Genomic DNA, 24,000 nt, shown 5'->3' with positions numbered 1-24,000 from the left:
ACGCGGACACGAGAAGACGAACTAAAAGACAAATGTTTGTTTTCACGTTCACCGCTACGCATGGCTTGCGGTGATTCGATCACAGAGGCTTAGTTTAAGGATCAGCACGCTATTAGCCCGGCAGGCAATTCGAATTCTGAAAGGCGCAAAACACGGCGACACCCTCCATACACTCCATCCTATGGTTCCCTGCCTATGTCGTTGCGATTGAGCTGGTTCCTCTGAACCTCAACTAGTCTGCCCACGAGGCTGCGCGTGGCTTTACCGACCGCGCTGCCCTCGGATCGGGCGACTCTCTCCCCGGACACAGAGACGCTCCTATAACGCACAATTGTACTTACTAAATTCTTTTACTTAGAGAGAAGGGTTTTCCCGCCGCCTCACTCCAAGCTAAGCAGGCCTCTGGTGGTCACACTCAGACTACTGCAAAACGAACTCCTACCAAAATCCGCCGTCCCTTAACAGCATATATCATGAAAATTATCCGACTTGTTCTTGCGTGGCCTGTGGTGAGGTTGCTACTTTGCTTCATATGCCCTGGGAGTGCGGGTCGCTCTGCCCGAAGTTCACCAAGGAAGAGTGGGACGTGCTCCTGCGAAGTCCCGTCTTTGAGGACCAAATCCTGGCCGTCCAGCGCGCCCGCGATCGGGCCGGCAGACTAGCTCTGTCAGTCCGTCGTGGGATTAGCCGGGTGCTCGTTTTATCGCGTTTTGCTGGACCAAATAAAAGTTTATTAACTCACTCACTCACTCACTCACTCACTCACTCACTCACTCACTCACTCACTCACTCACTCACTCACTCACTCACTCACTCACTCACTCACTCACTCACTCACTCACTCACTCACTCACTCACTCACTCACTCACTCACTCACTCACTCACTCACTCACTCACTCACTCACTATTAGCGCCAGGCTACACAAAATCACACATCTCGCTTTCAAGTAATCACAAGAAAGGCATTTGCTTCTTTAGACGTTTCTGGAAAACGTTCCATTCCGGCATGAAATCAAATTCACGTTTCTGTAGAGGGCACATATGTAAACCTGCACATATTCTTTGTAGTCCATTATGACATTATGTGCTTGTTTCTTGCGTGTAATAAGTTTTCAGTGTGCCTCGTGGCCAAATTAGTCAATTTTTTCCTTTTTATTTTTTCTATCTTTATATAACACTAGAATATTGCTCCCTTTTTTCCCGGCAAATGAAAAACTCTTCATTTATGCTCCTTCCCATGTCTGTAGTTCCGTAAATGCAGCAAAGCAAGCGAATAAAACGCCTTCTGTCAACCGAAACCGAAGCTAGATAGCAGACGAAGAAAAAAAAATATTTATAGGAAATTATCTAGAATGTTCCGAGACCTACCAGTGTTCTTCGTTTCGAGGTTGCGACCTTTTCGTCAGTGAAAAAAAAGAAAGAAAGAGAGAGAGAGAGTGAGAGAGAGAGTGAGAGAGAGAGAGAGAGAGAGAGAGAGAGAGAGAGAGAGAGAGAGAGAGAGAGAGAGAGAGAGAGAGAGAGAGAGAGATTTAAAAGTTCACTCCTGTGCTCCTTTATAGTGCTAGCTCCAGGTGGCTGTGTTGCTTCGGCGGCTGTTGATGTCTTTTGGTATGTTGTCGCCAGCTTTATCATGACCCTGACATGCAGCGCTTTTTGCGAGACGTCGCCACGTACTAAATCGACTCAAACGTAGACAACCGGCATTCGATTTACAAGGTGGTGCTTACAATCACGGGTAAATTTATCCTTTGGTAAATTTTCCTCAACTGTCCTGACAACGTGGCGAGGAGCGCTCAGACTTCGTAGCTGGTTACGTTTGAAAAAAAAAAAAAAAGTGCTCGTGGTAAGGCAAGCTCTTTATGATATTTTTTTTATTTTTATGATTTCTTTCCTCATGCTCCTTAGATGAGTTCCTAATGATTTTTTTTCTCTTGTTTGCACATGACGCAGGAGTGGTGACATGGTAGTCAGAGTAGTGACATGGAATCAGAGTAGCTGTGGAAGGTCGGGCAGATGGACTTTCGTGTTCATTAGGCTACATGCAGTACTCACCTTTGCGTCACCTCCTCCCAATTTTTTCTGAGGGAAGTGGCTCGCGCCACATTGTTTGCGACCCACATTTAAACTTTTAGACGTTTACCGGAATCAAGTCGATTCGATCTCATCAGGACAAAGTGCATCCTAAAGAGGTGTTTGTTTTGGATATACCTTACAGTTGCCGTAACTTAAACCGACCTTGCTGTAACAGCAAATTTTCGCGTGTTGAAGTGTGACGAGACTTCACTGGCACTGGCGCATATTGTGTAGACATTTGAGCTGCCCGAGTTTGTTGAAATATATTTCTGCGGCGGCTGTCAGCAATGCTCAATGGAAGAGATAATTCACTTTGTTATGCAAGACTTACGGAGAGACAACAAAATATAACGCGTCGCTCGTTATGGTAGAGCGACTATACTGGCGAAACGGTATAGATTTAGCGCAGTAGCTAGATATGTGATTGTCGGGTTAAGCCCTCGAAAAGACATGCTGGGAAGTAGAAATAGAGAAACCAACCACCTACTGCAACATTTGCCTTTTGAAATGCTCCACCTTGCTCTTCCTCCTTCTAGTCACCCTTTCCTTTACTCCCAGTGTAGGGTAGCAAACCGGGTGCTCGTCTGGTTGACCTCTCTGCCTTTCCTCTTCTTGCTCTCTCTCTCCACTTTGCCACCATAGCCCAGTTATAAGCAAGACTAGTTGGCGCGATGCGCTCAATCACGCGGAAAAAAATAAAATAAAGAGCACGCATGCAAGGGAGGCATAATTGGCGTGTGGGCATTTCGTGTCCTTGTTCATTTACGACGTGGAAGGACTTAAACAACTCGCAACACGCACGTTTCCGTCTCGGCGCCGTAAACAGCGCGCGTATCCGTCAACGGGTCTTCATTCAATAGCGCGGCGAGCGCTCCAGGTGGCTGGAAAGCCTGTCACAGTTTTACAGCGTGAGACCCCCATCGCTCGGCCTTGCGTCGCGTCTGCGCTCGGGCGCGTGCAGTCATTGACACGTCGCCCTCGCATGACAGACGCGCTGCCCCGTTGAGTTTCCCCGGAGCTTTCCGTTCGAACGCCAGCGCTTCTTGACCTTTCGCGTGGCATGTCGACAGAGGACGCCGCGCGCGCAACACTTGTGACTGCACCCAGAGAGAGAAAGAGATACTCTATTTGGCTGCTGAGTTTACGGTTAGTATAAGGACCGTTACCAGAGAGATTGTTATTGAGACATTTTTCTAACTGCGTGAGCGAAATGTTGAATTCAAAGATAGAAGGGACCTTGCGAAGTGTCCTTTGAAAACAGGAGCCACTCACGGGGAAGTTAACGGTGTAAAACTGGTAAAACTCTCGAACATTCTCGAAAAAAGAAAAAAGATCTCGCTATTATTGCGTAGTCTTGCTTAAGGAATAGTCCGCCCCGACCCGTCGGGCAATCAGACAAACTTAAGGTCGCGGTTCGAGTTGGCCGTCGAACCTTGAACATTCCGACTATGAGAATGCGGAGCGCTAACCAGCGAGTACTAACGATGAAGATGATTATGGCAAGTTTGCTTTTCACTTTGCAGCAGGCGCTCGTAGTCCTTGCAAAACTTGTTTTGAGAGTTCAAGGTCATCTGCATATATATATATATATATATATATATATATATATATATATATATATATATATATATATATATATATATATATATATATATATATATATATATATATGGACGCTGGATTGTCTATAGCTGTCTACACTGCCTACAGCGCACGACGTGTCTACAAAAAGAATGCAACCTTGAACTCAGCATGTTGATTACAGACACAAAAGCAGGCAAAGTAGACAGCCGCTGTCTTGGGGCCTTTCGATCCTTAATCCCTGCCCCATGCAGAGTAGCGAGTATGCGCACCTTACACACACCGGCAGAATTTTCTGCATTTCATTACAACAAGCTTTCCTTCTCTCTCTTTTTCTCTCTTTAGACTCTCTAATCCAATTTTTATAAATGCTGCACCATCAAAGTGCCCTTCATCCACAAACTGTATTGTAAGTAAAGAATGATTACCACGACTGCACAGGGGGGTATTAAAGAGAAAGAGGTGGTCTAACGATAAAAAAATTTTGCGCGTTAAATATGCTACTCTGACACTAACGGACGCGGTGTTGCGTGAAACTTTTTAAGTGTCGGTTATAACAGCTCAGCGATTGTTTCTAAATAGAAATTGATTTATAGTTACTACTCCTACAACGCCTACAGGAATTTCCACAGAAATTTCCTCGCTCGCCGTGGACCATGCTTCGCCGTTCAATACTTTTGCTCCTCTTACAGCTAATTTGGCTTTTCTGACTTGTTTTCTTGCTAGTTTAGCATACGTTTCTATAATTGTGTTTGTCTCACCTTGGTTTAATCCTGCGAGCATGCTATTTTCCTGCAATTCTGTAGGCATATTGTGGGATATTACACAGAAACGATAAAGTTTCCTTAAGTAGCTTCGTTCCCCTTTTTCCATCACCATCCCTAACGCCTTGCGCAAGTCACTCGTTCATTCATTCATTCCTTTGTTGAGGTCGTTGCATACCTGTCAACTCCCCCGGTTTGTCTGGGGAACTCCCTAATTCCGACCAATTCCTTTCCGATTGTACAATGCGTCATGCAGAAAAGCCACATCGCAATTCCAATTATGCGCTAGGTCGCTAGCCGAAATCAGATTTAAATCCAAGCCAATTGTATGCAGGCAGTATAGTGAACCAGTCTATTCTAGTTCACTATAGGATGCAGTGTACGCTTAACGCCGCTTCAGGTTGAGACAAGCGTTGAGGAGTGCGAAGGTCCAAAACGGGTTGCACAATGGTCGGTTCTTCTACGTTTGCTTCGCCGCAGTAAAATCGCGTTATGCCGTGAAGCTTAATAAGAATGGGAAGGGGGCCACCGTTACGGGACGCCCATAGTACCTGTTTCTTAATTAGACACGTGCGCATGCATCATCTTCATCACAGTACGAACAGTAAGACATTTAATAACTGTACTCTTAGCTATTCAGAGTGGTTTTCGACGTTGCTGTGGTCGCTTTGCTTGCGCGCGCTCATACGCACGCACGCACGCACGCACGCACGCACGCACGCACGCACGCACGCACGCACGCACGCACGCACGCACGCACGCACGCACGCACGCACGCACGCACGCGAGTGAGCAAGAAAGAAAGCACAGAGAGAAATGAAAGCGGAAGACTATAGGCTATTACGGGCATCTATTTCCTGCGAGGAAGTACGTGCGAGACTCTCTGAATTCGTGCCTACTCCCCGCACTCCTGACCCCAAAGCGTGTGTGCGATTTTGACTAAGCGTCGGTTTCGGAAACTTCGGATAGTCCGCCGGAAATGTTACGAATCCACGCCAATTTTCTCCAGCATCGGCAGCCCGAACAAACTGTTCCTCGCGTGCGAGTAGCCCGCGGCCTGGACATATGCTTCCAGCTGACTGCGACTGCATTAGAGAGGGCGAGGCTGGCCACGCTAGGTAATCCCGGGGCCGTGAAGCAGTGTGGTCTCCGTTCAGTTACTTCCGGCTCCCCAATCGCTTGCAATTTATCGTCAGTGGTGGCTGATGACAGGAATGGTCTGGTGTTTCTTTGGCCTTCGAGCGGAAGGGGGCGCTGAGAAGGGGGAGGGGGGTGGAAGGAGATGCAGAAGGGTGGGCCGTTTCCTCGAGGAAATGGTGAGTCGCACAGCAACATATATTCGGCTACTATACAGACTACACCTTGCTTGCAGCGATCAAATGTTCCTCCTTAACAGAGTTACTATTATAGGAGGGCGAGGTTCGCCACGCGAGTGACGTCAGTTGGTAGCACGCGTGCAGAGGGGCCATAATGACTCGAGAACGTAGAGTGTTACTTATAAGTAAGTTATTTAGCTATAGCTCAATAAGGAAAAAAAAAACACAGCACGTAGCACTACCTGCCTGTGGATTAAGAAACGTTGTTTTACTTTCTGGTAAGCTTGACGCTTACAAGGATCTGTTCGGAACAGAGTTAAACAAAGAAGCCGCACTTTTTTTTTTATTGATGCCTTCCGGAGCTTCGAAATACAAAGAAAACATCCCGAGAAACTCGGTGTTTGTACCCTGTCGTTGTTAAAGATGAGCAGTGGAGTGCGAACTAAGCACTAATACAGGCATCTGTCCTCTCCGAGTACGTTTGCTTGGTGCATGTTGCTGATTGGCAGATTTTGTTTTAAACCTTTCACCCTTAAGGTTCGGGTCGCAGAGTACGGAAACAAGAAGTGTTGAACCTTGTTTCAAAGCGAAATTTTATATGTTGTGTGCAAGCCTGTCGGCGTGTTTCGAAGTGAGTGAGTTTCCGAAATGCATAGCCATCGTACTTTCGGTGTTCGTGTAGTACCAGACAGAGAAGGGAAAAAACAACAACATATGTTGCTCTTTAGGACAGTGGGAGTACGTAATTTTGATTTCATAGCTTTAACATTATTGGTACGCAGAGGATATCAAAGGGCACTTCTCGGACGGTTTCTAACACATATATGCCTTGTTTTGTTGCCAGAGTCGGTGCGTTGCTCTGACAGGGCCTTGTTGTGTACGGTTTGCCGTTATGCAAATTTATTTCTTTATTAATAAGCGCCAAAGGCTCATAAGGCATACTATAGGGGTGGGAGTGGGGGTGGGGGACCAACAGAGACAACGCCTACATGACAAACAGAAAAAAAGTTTAGAAGAAATGAAGTAAAAATAAAATAATAGCGCACAAAAGTGCGCACCGTTACAATTCTGCAAATATGCCCAACTGTTAAAAGTTATTATGAAATAGGAAACATAATATTATTGAAAATACAAAAAAGAAAGTCAGCTGTTCTGAGAGCATAAATGATATCATACAATACAGATGCCTCATGTGGGTTGCATTCCCGGCTCGACATCACCATGAAAACAGAATGAAACGGAATCGGTCATGTCCAGAATTTGGCAGCGGGCGGGGGGGGGGGGGGAGTGTATATATTGATTCTAAGACATTGTAAGAAATGTTTACCGAAGCCACCGTAAAGAAACGGAGAATATGTGCCTCCATTATCACTGTTTCTGTTTAATGCATTTGATTTATTTTATATCTCGTCTTGATTCGAAATGAGGACTGAATATTAGATCATGAAATGTGCGATAAATACACCTTAACGAAAACGAAAGCGAAAGGACTTATTGACTGACTTGGCCCACCCTCATCCTGTATCGGCCGTAAGCAATCGGCAGAGATTATGTTCAGGCATAATGTAGCAAATAGCACATATATTTTAAGATAGCTGAACGCATTTTAAAATGTTTTTTTTTATCCCAACCACGGAGAGAGTGAAGAGAGAAAAATTCATGAATACGTTCATGCGAGTAGTACCTCTCATAAAGTTCACCGTATCGTACGATATTCTCGAGAGTTCACGTATTTATTTAAGGCCCCAATCCTCATTTACTGAATCCGGAAACACATGGTTGTTATAGGTATTCATAAAGTTGGAGCTCAGCCTTTCAAAGTTAAACTTCGCAAAGTTTGCGATTTTACAAGTAAATTTTATTGTTCTATTGTAACAATTCTAGAAGTGACTGCAAAAGTCAGTTTTGCGAAGCGCTCTCTCTCTCTCTCTCTCTCTCTCTCTCTCTCTCTCTCTCTATATATATATATATATATATATATATATATATATATATATATATATATATATATATATATATATATATATATATATATATATATATATATATATATATATATATATATATATATATATAAAGTAGTTGCGAAGCAGTGGCGCGAAAAGTAGTTGCCAAATATCAATGTTCCGAGACATGACATCTGTCAACCGTCTGTCAGGGCAAATAACAGCAAGAAACCCGTGGAACGCTTTCAGACGTGGTTGCCTTAGATGCATGGTTGATGTGCGTGAAACTGGCGCGCATGTTCTATATTTCCCGAGGTGCCATGAGTTAAAGAAAGAAAAGAGAAAACGAAAGGAGAATGGGGTTCGCCTGTCTGGCCGTGACATCTTGCCCCACATGTAGGCGCGTATGCAAGCACGGACTCAGAGCTATATGCGTACTAAGTCTCATTAAGCCTTCCTTTCGAGAAGGCTAGAAGCGGTCTTCGTTGTGTATACAAGGAGCAGCCGGTGCTTTCCCACGGGCCGAGAACGCCCCGCATTTCGTCTACATGTGAATCGTGAGGCTGACAAAGCGCGACCTTCAAAGAGCGCTTGCGAGAGCGAGCACGAATGTACCCAACGGCTGCAGTCGTGAGGAACGTTAGATAGTTTTAGATTACGGGACGAAAGCGGCTTGCGTACACAAGAACTAGAGGTTACGGTACTGCGCATGAGCAGACCAAGTACCGTAACCCCTGCATGGATCTTGCGTACGCAGACCGCTTACGTCCCCTAACCAAAGCTCTTTAACATGCACAAGTCGTCACTGGCGCACAGGCGTACATATTGAGGGGGTGGTAGTGACAAGGGGGGGCACTTGCTCCTCGCTGTCAAAAGTGGGGAGGGCAAGTAGCACGCCATTTGCTCCCCCCCCCCGCACACACACGCAGGCACGCACACACACTTTTGAAGCGCGCACTGTCGGCTGCGCACGGGTATATAAATCTAACGAAACAACATCTGAGACCAAGTTTTCTTTATGAATAGCGGCCACTTAAAGGTACTGACAACTAATTTTTATGGTACCCATTTTATTTAGTGCAATGGAAAGCTTAAAGGTCAGAGTGTCTAATCATCAAGTGCTAACGCGGAAAACGCCGTGGAACATTTTTTATCAGAATTTTTCACCTGCAGTGAGGATGTCGTCGTTCACTGGAAGCATGCTGAAAACGGGGATAGGTGAGAGCGCGACGTTTAGGGCGATGAGCTGTCGCAGCAGGCTTCGCAGGCTCCCCCTCTTGTCAGTCGGTGTCAACTGTTGTCACGTGCGATTTCGCCTGTCTGTATAAAAAAGTTGTAGCGCTACCCGTTCCCGACTGCGATTTTGACGTTCATGTATACTAGAAGAGAAACTTGGGCGAGTTGGTGGTGATTCATGTTTCGGAAATTAACAGCACCAGTGTAGCGTTCTTCTTTTCCTTCGTCCTTGTCTGTGTTGCACTGTTAATTTCCAAAGCGTGCATGTATACGTTCATCATGAAAACTTGATGTGTATCTGCCGATGTGTGCCTGCCGATCCCACGTCTTCGCATGCGAACACGTGGGATCGTTCCCCACCTGCGGCAAGTTTTTTCATCTACTTTCATTGCCATTAATTTATCTTTTCTTTAATTCAGTTAGTAATTACAAGTAATTTCCCTTATGTTTTCCTTGGTATCTTTGTTTATTGGCTTCTCATGATATGATTAACAAAAATCGGACCCTTTGGTTAACTTCTTTTTTTTCTTTCTCGTTGTCGAAAATCGTCACTTACAGGGGCAATAAAGAAAAACACTAAATAAATTTAGACAGATAAGGTAATCTTTCAAAACTCTACCTTCACTGATTTGGAGGTCAGAGGTTGGTCGTCTTAAACGAAAATGAAAGTCCAAGATTCGTTTTACCAAATTCGCGTCGAAACCCCAGTGCCGGTACTTAAGTGTGACGTCACTGATTTCAAATTATCGTTCCATATTTCGATGGTTGCGACTCAGTAAAAATTACTGAAACTTGTTAAATGCGGTCTTTCTGTTTTTAGAATACAATGTAATCCATCGATGCCGTTTCGCTCGATCGATTCGTAATCGATCGTTGCCATCGCGCTCAGCTATACTGACGAGAATTTGACTTCAGGATGAAGATATAAGTAATGAAGAATGTTTCAAAATTGAAAGAAAAATTTTTTACATCACTGGATATTTCTCAGCTAGGATAATTTCTCAGCTTCGTAAAAAAAAAAAAAAAAGAAAAGACCACTGGACTGCAATCGCATCGTTTCGTGATCATGGTTCTGCGATGAAGTTAAGCAATGGCCATGTTTTCATACATAGACGATGTTTGCTATAAGTGGGATGTCGCAGTTAGTGCTCCAGGGAACGCTTCAGGCCACCATGAAGATTCATCAAACACTCCATTTACATCACCTTCAGCTTGACTGATCCATGACTCCTATTACCGCACTTTCTTGAATCTCAGTGCAAGAAACCTAGTAAATAGGTTCCGAACGACAGAAAGCTGAGCTAGTTGGTAAGGATTCATTATGCAAAAAAGAAGTGAGGCGTGCAGACAGGACACAAGAGTAGAGAAGTGGACAACACGAACGCGGTTCGTGTTCGTGTTCGCCGTTCGTTCGTGTTGTCCACTTCTCTACTCTTGTGTCCTGTCTGCACGCCTCACTTCTTTTTTGCATAAATAGGTTCCCACTGTTTCTTTCAATGGTAACATCCTAATCCCCTCATTTTGTTGGTGCTACTGAAACCTGGCTACACAATGCTATATACGACTCAGAATTCACTACACCAGGCTTTGTTGCTGTCCAATCACTGACCGTAAAATTGGCCAAAGAGATGGCGTCGCCCATTTTGTCAGATATAATTTGCAGTTTTATGTTATTTCTGCTCCTGCGTACATTGAATCCATTTGACGAATTTTGTACTTGGCCAAAAAACCAATCCTAGTTTCGCTTTTCTACCATCAGCCTGCCTTCGCAACTGATAACTTATTTATTCTCGCTGATCATATAAACACGCACAACTTTCATGCATCTAGCTTGATTCTCACGACGGGACTCTTCAATGTGCCGGGCAACCATTGGCCTTCACTTTCCTGTCATTGCTTAGGTAGCAAACGGGTTCATTTATTATTTGTCTTTCTAGTTCAAACAAGTAGTAGAAATGCACTACAAGACAAAACGCACTACTTGACCTGGTGTCTATTATTAATGCAGACATTGTTGATAATCTACCTGAGCGCGAAGTAATTGATGGAATTTCCGACCATACAGTTGTTTGTTTCACTCGCTTATCTAGTCTCCAAGCCGCATGCGGAAATCCAAACTCCTTTGCAGTTGAATCGCCATGACGACACATCTATTATTCGTTGTACCCGAAAACTTCGCGCCGTTAACGCAATTAACTGAGTTTGCACGATACGTTGCTCATCAGTAAGACTTAGGCGAAAAAAAAAAAGAATTCATGCTCTCTTTACCCACTTCACTAAAGCTTTCGGTTCAGTACTTCATTCTCACCTTTTGCAAAAATTAAATGTGATTCTGAAAAATTCCCATCTGGTTGGCAGGATTGCTGGTTTTCTTTTTAATGGATAACAGTACATCGACTTCAATTCCACCAAGTCAGCTTTAAAAGTATGTTCTGGGGTCTCTCAAGGATCAGTCAGCCCTTGGCCTTTTATTGTTTGGTTTATGTCAATGATCTGCCAGACAACGTTTCTTCTAGGATTGATCTTTACGCAGACGACTGTGTTTTATTTAGTATAATTCATTCTCCGGTTGACCATAAGCGATTGAATGATTCACTTACATCTATCTGTACTTGATCCGAGATTTAAAAATCAACATTAGGTCCAAGGAAGTGGTGGTTTTGTCACTTACGAAAACAAAGGGGCCTGCAATTGCAACACATTCTTTCGATGGATTATATTTAAACGAAGTTTCACAGTATAAATATATTGGCATGATATTTATTCATGATGTCTCATATTCTACACATATTGATTCAACATTTCCTAAGGCCTCTAAACAACTTGGACACTTGCGTCACACTTTACACAATGCTTCAAAGGAAAAAAAATTCTTGACATAGAACTCTCGTTTGCCCCATTATTCATTATGCCGCTACGATGTGTTCACCTCATAGTCAGTCTAATGTTATCCAACTCGATAGATTCCAGAAATAAGGTGCCCGTTTCACTTTTCGGTGATATGGCCGTCATTTTCAACCACGTCTGCGTTCCCTGAGCTAAACATTAGGTCAGTTTCCTTAAGTCGCGACGGGGAGTCATTAAAATTTTGACACACCATAATAAACAAAAAATATATCTTATCGATCTTCAAACGTAGCCCGCTTATCTTTCGCCATGCCATCTTCCACGCGTAACGGTCATGAACTTAACCGAATTTATTTTTGCGCTCGTACGGGTGCTTTTAAGTGCAGTCTCTGTTCTCGCTTTATTGAACCGTGTAATTGTAGAGCTGGCTACATTCGCTCACTCCCCATAAATGAATTTGAATGTACACTTTTCGAAAATGAGAGTGAATCTGCTTAGTTCGGTTTCTCTGTGTCATTTCATGAAGAACCTATTCGCTGTTTTGTTGCTTTTGGTATTGAAAGTGCGTTTTTCCAGTCTTTCTACCACTGCAATAATACATATGAATAACGCTAATATTAAAAGAGTTATTGCTTTAATTCGTTTCTTTTTTTTTTGCTGACTACTATGGTAAGCCACTCCTGCTATAGGCCTTTCTTTATGGGGCCGCAGTATGCACAAATACAATCAAAATAAATATACAGAACTTACTAGGCTTGCGAGCATACACCGTCCAGAACCATGATGTCACAGCGGACTGGTGCGGGAATTTCAAGGCGGCATCGTTAAGCGTCTTTAGTGTTTCACGTCTCCCTGATTCGTATATCGAACCTCTTCTCACGGTAAGAGTGGGTTTTCATATTGGTGTTGTAGAAGGATAATATACTGATACAGCTCAAACTATCTTTTTCTCTCTCACTTTAGTGCCCTTTTAAATGACGCTGCCTTGTCGCAACAAGCTGCTAAATCGGTATATATTACTAATATTTATGTATTAATTAATTAATTAGTTAATTGATTTGTACATACACCACAGGATCCAATAGGGACATTGAGTGACGGGGGAGGAAGCACAACAAAATTACGTAATGCATAAACAAGATCAAATGAACTTTGTTAATGATTATAAAAAAGTTTATGTACTATTTAATACACAACTTTACAAGAAGTGAGCGTACAAGTTCTCGCGGGATGTTTCACGGTTAGTGATGGAGACCAGTCTATCAGGAAGATTATTCCAGAGAGTAGTGGCTTGTGACAACGCTGAGGAATTAAAGGCTTTGTTTCTACCAAAAATTCGCTTGAGGCTGAGGTGATTATGAAGACGCCTAGAAGTATGTAGAGGGGTAACAAGGGGCAATTCGTGTCGTCTTGTGCCGTGAATGTATGTTGCTAATGCTAGCACAAAGAAAAATTTCGGTAAGTTGATCGTCCGCGAGGGAAGGGGGTACGGGGAGGGGTCCGGATAAAGTATTTTAATTTACCGGTGTGTGATCGATAACCAGATCTCTTAGTTATAAAAATAGCTGTCACTTTTTTTAATGCAATGCAACAGATATATATATATATATATATATATATATATATATATATATATTGAGGGTCAGGGAACAAATATGTTGTTCCTGGCGACTTCATTAAACTGTATATCATCAGAAGTACCTCGTTTATTCGCAACATTAGCTCAAACCATCATCGTCCTCCGAGTTTTGTATATATAACCCGACTATAATAAATCCCCTTAATGGGAGGCTTCAATGCGCAGCGGCGCTTTTCTAGAGGGAATCTTCGGCAGCCAATGAACAAGCTCTATACGCGATTCTTTATCTTTACATGTTTCTGCCTTATGTCAACTTTCGGTGGGCGCGTAAACACTACCGCACTGCAGCAGTATTGTGTGCGCGTATTCATAACAACTCCCCTTCCCACATGGTAACCTTTCTTGTTTTTTCTGCCTTTCACCGCGTAGGTTACAGGCAGGCATACTCTGTAAGGGTCTGGTTAACGTTTCTCCCTCTCCCTTGAAACACACACACAAACACACACACACACACACACACACACACACACACACACACACACACACACACACACACACACACACACACACACACACACACACACACACACACACACACACACACACACACACACACACACACACACACGCACGCACGCACACGCACACAAACACGCGCGCCGTCAAATCCCATCAAGGAGGAGCCACCCCCCACTGCTCGTCGACGACGGTTCCCCCTCACCACGGGAGCACGCACGCTGTCGGGGTCGGAGTGGTTCAAACGGCTCAAACACTTCGAACGGCGGCGTCGGCGGCAGCAGAGCGCGGAGCTTCTGTGCCGGTCATTCGCGTTTCTGCTCCCAATGCTGATGGATTCCAGTCCGTCGTCGTTGGCGTTGTCCCACGGATTATTGTCATCGCACGCACTCGGACCCCGCTCGCTGGTGGCTGCGCTGGCTCGAAGTGCAGGATGCCCTCTGCACTGGACGCGCGCTTCAACAAATACAACCGGCGGCTCTTGGCCTCTCGCCCGGTCATCGTCTCGCGGCTGTCGGACAAGTCGACGCGGCGTGTTTACTTTCCCTCTTCGCTGATGCTGAGGTGACAGCCTTTGAGTCCTGCATGCGTCATTGTTTCGTGGAACTGTCTAATTACAATCTGTTTGTTTTATTCGATTATTTACCATTAACTCCTAGCTCTAATGCCCAACTGTCGGCCTGGTGCGGGGTTTGGATGCGTCAAAGCGGTTTAGGGTCCGGTGTCTCACGGGGGACCAGCCGGATTGGAATAATGTCTTGACTGATATGCGCAGTTTCTCATTAAGAAAGGCAGGTCTAGATTCAAGTCAGTCATAGCTCGCAGAACTCATTTCTCGTCGGAAGGCGATTTCTTGAGTAACAGTCGGACTCATTCATGCGCGGGGCTTACTTGGCGCCACCGTAGTAAGTGAGCTACTGTTGAAATTTAGTGACAAGTGTTGCAGCTTCTGTAAAGGACTAAGCGATATTAACTGAGGGTTGTTAGGATGTCGCTTGCTTGGAGCATCATTCGGCCGCTGGCCGAGTACCTAACTCTTCGTAGGGTCCTTTTTTTACGAAGAGCGGGCTATTATGAAGATTTCGATGAAAATGTTTTTTCGCTAAAAGCGCAAAACGCACTACTGTGCACATAGATAGGGTTGAAGACAAGGTTTGCTTACGAAGCTTCACAACTTGGGGGCATTTTCTTGTGAAGTTACGTAGATAATGCTTAGTCGCCAGTTTGCTCTGAGGTTTATCAGCGTACTAATGAACGTTTTGCTGTATGGTGTTCTGTTTCACCTTTCCCGTTGGAAATTAATAGGCACATTCAACATCGCTCTCGCGCCAAGTTCGATATCTTGCCATTGACAAAGGGCAAGTATACCTTTACCCTCGTACACTAAAGGGAAGCGATTACTTTTGTTGTGTTTACATTGAGAACCTTGGCCAATATCCCCTCGTGGGTACGTGTCATATGTTAAAGGCGACCACCACAGCAACAATCACAACTTCGTTCACTTCTCGTTCATGACATGCAGGTACCTATGCAGCCGAACATGGCATTTTCCAAGAGGTGACTGTAGCAGAATATGTTTTCCCGCTGCATTAAGCTAATTTGGATATCACCCTTTCATACTCATCTGCTGTTGGCATGGCGATATTGAACGCGAGAACACTGTCAGACCATTCACATTTCACCTAGGCAGTGGCACGAAACTTTGTAATTGCCATGTTGCGCCAACCATACCCTGCAACTTTCGAGAGGATATTGCCGTGAGGAGGTTCGCGACAGACGAGAAATAAGAAGTAACCCTGTGTATTTGATAATGTTCAGGCCCTATAATAAACGCGATCGCTATGTGCCGGTGAGAATAAGAGCCGAAAAAAATTATTGATGAAATAAGCTTTTCTTTCACAAATTCCACGCAATGCGAAGAAATTGCATTCGCTTGAATGTACATTCTGTCCGTATAGCTTACCACACCGAGAAAAAAAATTACATATTGAAAGCTGAGGAACGGACATAGCGGAGTATACTATATGAACCCTTGTCTGGAAGGAGAACAAGCAGGGTGCTGTAAGTGCAGTTCTCGCATAAAAGCAAGATTTTTTCATTGTTCTAAAGTTTACAAAGAAAAAGAACCAATTAACCGGAATGAGCCGTTGGGCTACTGACGCTGTGCTTGTGACGTTCTGAAAAAAAGTTCGTAAAGCCTGCTGTCACGTGTTACTTATGCGTTTCCCGATTGACGTTTCGCACCACCGCACAACGCACCGTTCGAAACGTGTCAACGAACATAAACGCCAACGAACGTGAACAACATCTAGGGACTGAAGTGGCAACGGGCCGCTAACTGTGGGCCCTTGTCCGGAACATTGCAGCAGACGCCGTGCCGCTGGGCCCGTGGGCGTCAGTACGGACCAGATGGCGACGAGGTGGAGAGGGCCAAGCGTCCGTCGCCTGAGTATAGTCTCCGCTCCGCTAGCTCCAGCTGCGGCTTCCGGATGCTAAGCACACGCCGGCCGAAAGTGCGCTCTCTCGCCGAGCTGTTGACCCTCGCTTGAGATGGGATGACCTCCGCTACGCCCGCCACAGCTCCAACGCTCGCCACCCGACACACACACACACACACACACACACACACACACACACACACACACACACACACACACACACACACACACACACACACACACACACACACACACACACACACACACACACACACACACACACACACACAAACACGCGCGCGCGCGCGCGGGCGCTTAAACGCGTGCGCACCGGTCCACTCTTGTCCTGCCTGCTACGTTTTGTTGGGGGGCTGCGTCGGCAATCCAGCGGCACTTATACCACAGGGAGAGGAGGTCGAGCTCGGCGGGCCGCCTGCCCCTTGGACGAAGTCTACTTCGGGGATGGGCGGGTGGGCGATAAACGGCGTACTTGAGGAGCGATTCTCGGCGCGCTGCTGGGTCGCTGCGCGTAAGCTGTGCGTTCTCATGGCAGCGGGCGCTGCCCAATTCCGAAAGAATGTTGCTGGCGTTATAGCTCCGGATGGCGAGCATCGGAGTGTCGCAACGCCGGCCGGCGTTTTTGGCTTTGTAGGATGCCATGGTTCGTGAGTTCACGGTGCGCGTGCTTGTTATTTTAACTCTAAGGAATTGTATGTACAGTGCGAACGCGACGTGAGATCCGCCAAAAATATAGCTTTAACAGGCACAAGGAAGCATGCCGACTGAGTGAAACCAATACACCGTAAGCAAAGCGGCGTGCTTTCTTATGGTCTGTAGGTGCTGCGGTAAAATTACTGCTTCATCTTGCCCTGCTCCTAAAGAGAACGCACTTAGAATGATTTAGTTGTAAAAGAGCATTCAGCTGTACTTCGCATATGTTCAGTTGAGCCTGATAAAGATGCGTGTAATGGACTTTCTCATTTATGCTGATAATCCATCTAAAGTACTGCCATATTAATAGATTTCAAAGCGAGGTGCAAGTGTCTTCTTTTTCATGACAGCTCGAAACGGAAGCTTTGATATGTCATAGAGGGTACGCATGAACGTCATTGAGGCCGCCATATTGTTCTACAGCCGGCATGGTGAAAAACTGCGCTTTACGTCGATCCGCTTGTCTCCAGTAGCACAGTGGAAAATATGAATAAGGGAACAATATGCCGAACTGACGTCACGTGAGTACTCATAAAAAAGGAGTGTCAAGTGACGGATGGAAAACACTTTGGGTGGTGCATTTTGCGCCGTACTGCAGAGATGCTTTAGTTTTTAGTCTGTCGTTGCTGTTAAATGTGTTGTTGATGGCTCGTCGACTCGCCATCGCGATTCTACGCGACCCATGAAGAGGAACAACAGGAAATCAATAATAATAATAATATTTGGGGTTTTACGTGCCAAAACCATTTTCTGATTATGAGGCACGCCGTAGTGGAGGACTCCGGAAATTTTGACCACCTGGGGTTCTTTAACGTGCACCTAAATCTAAGCACACGGGTGTTTTTTGCATTTCGCCCCCATCGAAATGCGGCCGCCGTGGCCGGGATTCGATCCCGCGACCTCGTGCTCAGCAGCCCAACACCATAGCCACTGAGCAACCACGGCGGGTCAACAGGAAATCAAGTCTAGCACATTATAGCCAGTCAACAAAAGATAACAATGACATATGATAGAGGGCAGAACATAACAGAAGGCAGCATACAGTCATTATCTAAACAATGCTAATCTGTGTACCGCGACTGACTCTGGCGTTTTAAAATAGGAGCCTGTTCGTAATTAAAAGTATGCGAACCGCTGAGGCGCCTTCATCAGTGGCCGCCACATTTGACGTATGACCTGATTGCGATTTAGTGTCAGCAAGCATTGACGCATGCTTCTCATTCCACGCAATAAAGACAGAAGTGTCTGCGACAGTGTATGCACGTTAGGGAGTAAATACTTGGAACGGCACATTTCTGCTGAGATTCTACAGCGCTGTCACAGCGCTGTCACAGCGCTGTCACAGCGCAACGCCAAATCAACGCATTGAAGCCGCGGGACTCGAGACCGAAAATAGGCGACAAACACATACGATTTGTTCCTCATCTGGTGGTGTCAAGGAATGTTTGCCTACGAAACGTCATGGCGGGCACTGTATGTTTACTCCCTTTCGCTCAATGGTGTTGTCATGTTACTGCCTTTGAGGAACGGAGATCGACATTAGAATTTCTGGTAGTTCGTGATGGGCGCCGCTTGTTTCTGAGAGTTCCTTGCTTTTTTCGCTTTTGCAGCCTCTACATAACCACATGCATTATCCTATCCGTCGCTGGCGCCAACTCGGCGGACGTGGTGCCAAACCTCTGCCGCCTCATGGACCAGCCTCTGTACTGCCGCTGCAACGTCGAGGACTTCGCGGACGACGCCACGGACGTGCTCTGCTACGTCACCAGGCCGATAACGCCGGACCACGCTGTGTTCCACTCTTTTCAAGGTCACGCATCCGTCGTTTCATTGGCCTTCAACGCGTTCAACCTCAAGCACAAGCTGTCTTTCGTGCCCTCTGGCGCCCTGAGACACTGTTCTCGGCTGGAGCGACTGAAGTTCACGAACTCAGACTTGGGCGCACTGAAGACACACTCTTTCCACAACCTCACCAGGCTAGCATGGCTTTCACTGGACTCGAACGCCATAACGATCCTGGAGAAAGAATGTATCGCCGACCTGCCGCGTCTAAAGAGGCTCGAACTTGGTGACAACAGTTTGACGGCTGTTCCAGCCGGATCTTTCCGTAGTCTGCCGGTCCTAACGCATGTCTTCCTCGAGCGAAACGGCATCAGGGACATCGAGGACTGCGCATTCGAGGAATTTTCCAACGTCAGAGAACTCGACCTGAGCGACAACGTCATCGAGAGCCTCACTGAGCAAACATTCAAGGGCCTTTCGCGGGCGATACGGCTCGATTTGTTTCGCAACAAGATCAAAAGGCTCGGAGCGCGGGTGTTCGGCGCGATGCCCATGCTCGTCGAGCTCGACCTCAAGTACAACGGCGTTGCCGAGGTGGACCCGTTGGCGTTCGACGGCCTGCCGCAGCTGAACATCATCTACTTGGCGTACAACCGGCTTCGCACCCTTCCCGCCCGGTTGTTCATGGGTGCTCCCAGCCTGCTCAGTGTAGACCTCTCGCAGAACGAGCTGGTCACGCTTACTTGGAGGACTGTTCAAGACTTGAGAAAGATCGACGCCGAGTCCTTCCACATGGGCCTCGTGGGTAAGCATGCTCGGTGGCATCTCGAACGCATTTGAGGATTGCTATACTGTCAGCAGTTTCAAATAAATGTCAGTAGAAAGAAAATTGTAGAATAGATAAGTGTAAGTATAGGAAATGAAAATCTGGCTTACTTATATTAGACTTCGTGCACTAACTTTAAATATGGCGTAGGCTCGTTTGATTTTTTAGCTGAGGCATTAACATGTAGGAATGAATGCTCAAAAATTGACATTAACGTGGTCTCCATTGAAATTATTATTATTATTATTATTATTATTATTATTTGATATGAAAACCTGTGTACGATGGAGAGAAAGGGAAAAAGTTCAGCAGCATGTTGCACTCCTGTTACACGTGAACGCGAAAGCCTGCTGCGAGCTTCGGCCTCCTCTACGTTGCCGTATTGCATTGTCGCGTTGCTGCTTTCGCAGTTCGGCTTCCTTGGCTCGTTTTCGATGCCTAGCTGCGGCTTCGCGCGCTGGTATTGATTCTTTTCGCGGCGATCCCGTGTGGGCGCTGCCATGTTTGGTCACGTGGTGACGCGTCCATTGCTTGCCTCAAACAAATGCCTCCATCGTCTCCGCGTTTGCAATTGGTGTGTATGATGCCTGTGCGGCTTAGGAAGCCTGTGTTTCGGGAGATATCGTAGGCGGTCACTGTGCGGACGACACGAAGCTTAGGCCACAGCTCTAGAGAACACGCAAAAGCGCTTTGGAAGCTGATTAAGCTATGCGCATGGTGTTAGGCTGCTGAGCACGAGGTCGCGGGATCGAATCCCGGCCACGGCGGCGGCATTTCGATGGGGGCGAAATGCGAAAACACCCGTGTACTTAGATTTAGGTGCACGTTAAGGAACCCCAGGTGGTCGAAATTTCCGGAGTCCTCCACTAAGGCGTGCCTCATAATCAGAAAGTGGTTTTGGCTCGTAAAACCCCATAATTTAATTTTTAAGCTATGCGACCAGCGTATATTGGCGCTTGTTTTAAAAGCGAGGCTAAATATGTATTCCAAGCTATCCAGACTTACTGCTCATGAATTGAATCAGGATTAGTGTGTTTTACTTCTCCTTCTTTATTTGGCAAATATGTTGAAGCAGCGGCTTGTCACATTTATGACTCAGTAAATTTACTTGGTGCGGTCACTATCTGATTATTCCTGCCTAATCGCTAGCGGGTGCGCTCAGTTCCGATAGATTTGTCCTTGCTGTGCACAAGGCTTGAAACGTAGCCGTTTTGTACATTTTAATACCTTGTAGCAAAGATGTATTATCGCTAGTAACTCGCTTGCTCTTGTGGACCGTCACGAAACCTTCAGCGTCGACCATTCATGCGCTATCAGTGTAGTCCGTCATTTATTCTGTGTATATCGTGCACATATATTCAAGTGTGCGCCCATTCACATATTGACATGTTAGCGACAGAGTGGGCGTAAGATTACGTACCAGTTGTGGTAGGCGCGTGTATATGTACTGTGCGCGAAACGTACTACGACAGGAACTGCCGCTACTCCATTTGTCATTGTTTAACGAGCAGTACTCACTCTTGCCGAGGTTCCGGGGCAGAAGCACTTTCTTTGAAGGTTAGCGATACAATGCTGGCGGATGGGCAAAAATTCTGCATCCTCTAAGAAAGCCGTATATCTCGAAGGGCTGGTGACACGTACGGACAGTTGTAGCAACGGTCCGCGAACTTGACTACACTCATTCCATTCCTTAACATACCAGTCACTATTTTCGCAGCAAACGACTGCACACGTCAATCCACATGATTCAATCCGGCATGATTGGAGCGCGGTGCGTGAGCGAAAATTCAGTTGCATTTACGACAGCTGATCGCACGGAAGCAGGGTGCAAGCAGCAATGGTTTCATATTCGTGCGCTGTCGTTGAGGCGACGTGCGGCGCGTTGCCGAAAGCGCCATCTCGTTTCTCTAGAACAAGCTGCTCCGCGAAAAGGGTCAATAGTGAAGTCATACTCGCGCCAACGACGTCACTCTTCGACTTTACGTTGCATCCTCTCATCAGGAGAAAGTAGCACTCGCGGTCGAACGCCTCGCTCCCGCCGCTTCGCACGTAGCACCTCGTTGCTCGCGTGGCAAGCATCCTCGGCCATAACGTAATTCCTAAGGGGATGTGCAGTGTTTATTGATGGTTCCTGTGCTTGTTTTGAGCTTGTTCTTTATTGAAACGTATGCCGTTCTGTGTGTTGTATGGGTGATTTCAATGAATGTACGCACTGTTCCCTTCACTATGCTGAGAGCTTGTAGCCTCTGATTTAAGGGAGTATGAGCCATTTTTTTGTTTGCTTAGAGGGCTATGAACCATTGCATATTAGCTTGCTTGGGGGAGTATGAGTAATTGCTGCTGATTATATTTTTGTACCCCTCGACTAGACACCGCGTTGTTTAGGTATGAGGCATTGCAACGAGCCTCTTAAGGCTTTCGCCTTAATAAGAGAGAAAGCGGGCTGGAAACTGCAACTGAAAGGGGCGTAACGCCTGCCTACTCTTTAGGGAGCAGTTGATAGAGACACATAAGTTGAATAAAAAAGGAAAGGAACTAAATAGGAAAGAAGAAGCAGAGGATGGACGGGTCATAAAGACTAAAGTAAAGCAACGACAAAGTATAGAGTGTAGTAGTTAAAACAGAAAAAGAAAACGCGGGTCGCATCAATTGCGGAAGAACATAAATACAACAAGAAGTTGCACAAAGCATACATATTCACGCGAGGTACTCAGTTTAACAGAGTTTAACTCACAGTCACCTTATGCGCAGGGAACAAGTTCATCTGTGATTGCGATCTGGACTGGGTGCAGCGCCTGGAGAATGCCACGCGGAACGACAAGTTCCGGCGGGAACTGCGAGACATCACTTGCTGCTTCGACGATGGGCCGGCGGCGACGAGTAGCCCGAGCTGCGGAACGCAAGTGGCCGCGCTAAATCTCACGTCGATGCAGTGCCACGAGGAGTTCGAACCGCCAGAGCTGCCACCAGCGCGACGTTATGACACGGACAAGAAATGGACAGAATCTAGAGGCACGCTGGAGGACGCGGACTCCTCCTACACCGGAAGCAAAATCCGCCGGACGCATCCAGTGTCCGAAGTCAATCGGGAAGACGACGATGACCCTATGAGGCCAGCAGGCAAGGCAGGAGAAGTGACCATCAAGGACGTGGAGGCGGCCTTGAGTTACCCGAAGGCTGCTGCGGCCAGCGAAGTTGTGTCCAGGCGCAGTAGTCTGAGGAACTCTGCCGTGGCGGTGTTCCGATGCTGCCTGGAAGACATCGTCTCGCGTCTTTTCCTCTGTGTACTCCTCACGTTTATGAACGGGATGTTCTGACAAGCACAGCGAAAGTGTCGCCGAAGTGTGACACTGGCTGTGTTACGTGCTTTATGCAGCGCGCAAGCAGACCAGCTTGTTATCACAAAATGTTGAATGAGCCACCGAGAGATGACGCAGGCGCTCAGGGGGATAGCGATTACGGGCGTGGGCTAATGAGTTAAGAAATTTCTTACCAGAAAAATCCGATTAGTCGGAAGGGTGCATAAGGCTCCACACAAAAGAAACAAAGCCCTACGTTCCACATACAAGTACTCGACAATCTAAGTGGGATACCAACTAGTCCTCGATTCTCTTCTGACAGAATCTTACGAACTCTGCGAACAGGGGTTCGCATGCGTAATTTATATTCTTATATTTCCTGATTAAAGTGCGTGATGCTAACGCACTCAGCAAGCTTAGGTATGTGGCATACAAGGTACAAGTGTCTCACAGTTCATGTTCTGGTTTTCTTGCAGGTCTTTAGGGCTGGTTAATTTTAAAGACCATTTTATTCTGTTCTTGATACAAGCTCAAGGTGGTCTAAATCCGGAAATCTTGGCTGTTATAGCGAAGCATTTGGGCCTAACATTCACCTGTTGTCGGCAAATACGTTTGCGAAAGAAGAAAACATAAACATAGGATTCTTTTTACATATGTTTGCAAGATAGCACGGAAGCTATAAATATATGACGACCCCCATGGTAACGGCCACAGCTGTTCGTACGCCGCTTGGCCTGGCCCGGTGGTCCCCTGAAGAGATAACAAAGGGAAATATTAAATGTAGCCTCAGTGACAGATTACGACCATGAAATCCTCCGTGTCAGCATCTCTCTTCTTCCCATTAAAGTGTTCCAGAAAGAAAAGGGAAAGGGAAACAGTTCATCAGCCAGCTCCAGTTCCCAATTCTAAATTGTCATTCTTGCCAAATATTCCGGTTAATGGTGTCTCCAAGTTTGTTGGAGGAAGGGTCAACGAACTTGTGGTTTACTAGCCGCAATTATAAAATACACGACGTTGTTTAAGCGGTCGTGAGATGCCCAACGGTGGACCGAGTGCAAAGCTAGTATAACCTCTTCTTCAATCAG

The 24,000-nt window shown here is 46.1% G+C and overlaps 1 protein-coding gene across 1 annotated transcript; it reads left to right on the top strand.

Moving 5' to 3' along the window:
- The first annotated feature begins 14,121 nt into the window (after positions 1 to 14,121).
- On the top strand, positions 14,122 to 23,347 carry LOC142582739 (uncharacterized). The gene is made up of 3 exons (XM_075692742.1): positions 14,122 to 14,423; positions 18,619 to 19,595; positions 22,368 to 23,347. The coding sequence occupies exons 1-3, from the start codon at positions 14,293 to 14,295 to the stop codon at positions 22,931 to 22,933; spliced, it is 1,674 nt and encodes a 557-aa protein (XP_075548857.1). The 5' UTR covers positions 14,122 to 14,292; the 3' UTR covers positions 22,934 to 23,347.
- The last annotated feature ends 653 nt before the right edge of the window (positions 23,348 to 24,000 follow it).

The sequence above is a fragment of the Dermacentor variabilis genome, chromosome 5 (genome assembly GCF_050947875.1).
Source record: "Dermacentor variabilis isolate Ectoservices chromosome 5, ASM5094787v1, whole genome shotgun sequence".
In the NCBI taxonomy this organism is placed as follows: domain Eukaryota; kingdom Metazoa; phylum Arthropoda; class Arachnida; order Ixodida; family Ixodidae; genus Dermacentor; species Dermacentor variabilis.
Note: the sequence above shows the minus strand (reverse complement) of the source record. Positions and strands in the feature narration are given on the sequence as shown.

What these genes read in the sequence shown, in the direction of transcription:
- LOC142582739 (XM_075692742.1), top strand. Translation starts at nt 14,293, where the DNA reads ATGCCCTCTGCACTGGACGCGCGCTTCAACAAATACAACCGGCGGCTC. An exon ending in CCCTCTTCGCTGATGCTGAG is followed by an intron (nt 14,424 to 18,618) that starts GTGACAGCCTTT and finishes TCGCTTTTGCAG; the next exon opens with CCTCTACATAACCACATGCA. An exon ending in CTTCCACATGGGCCTCGTGG is followed by an intron (nt 19,596 to 22,367) that starts GTAAGCATGCTC and finishes CCTTATGCGCAG; the next exon opens with GGAACAAGTTCATCTGTGAT.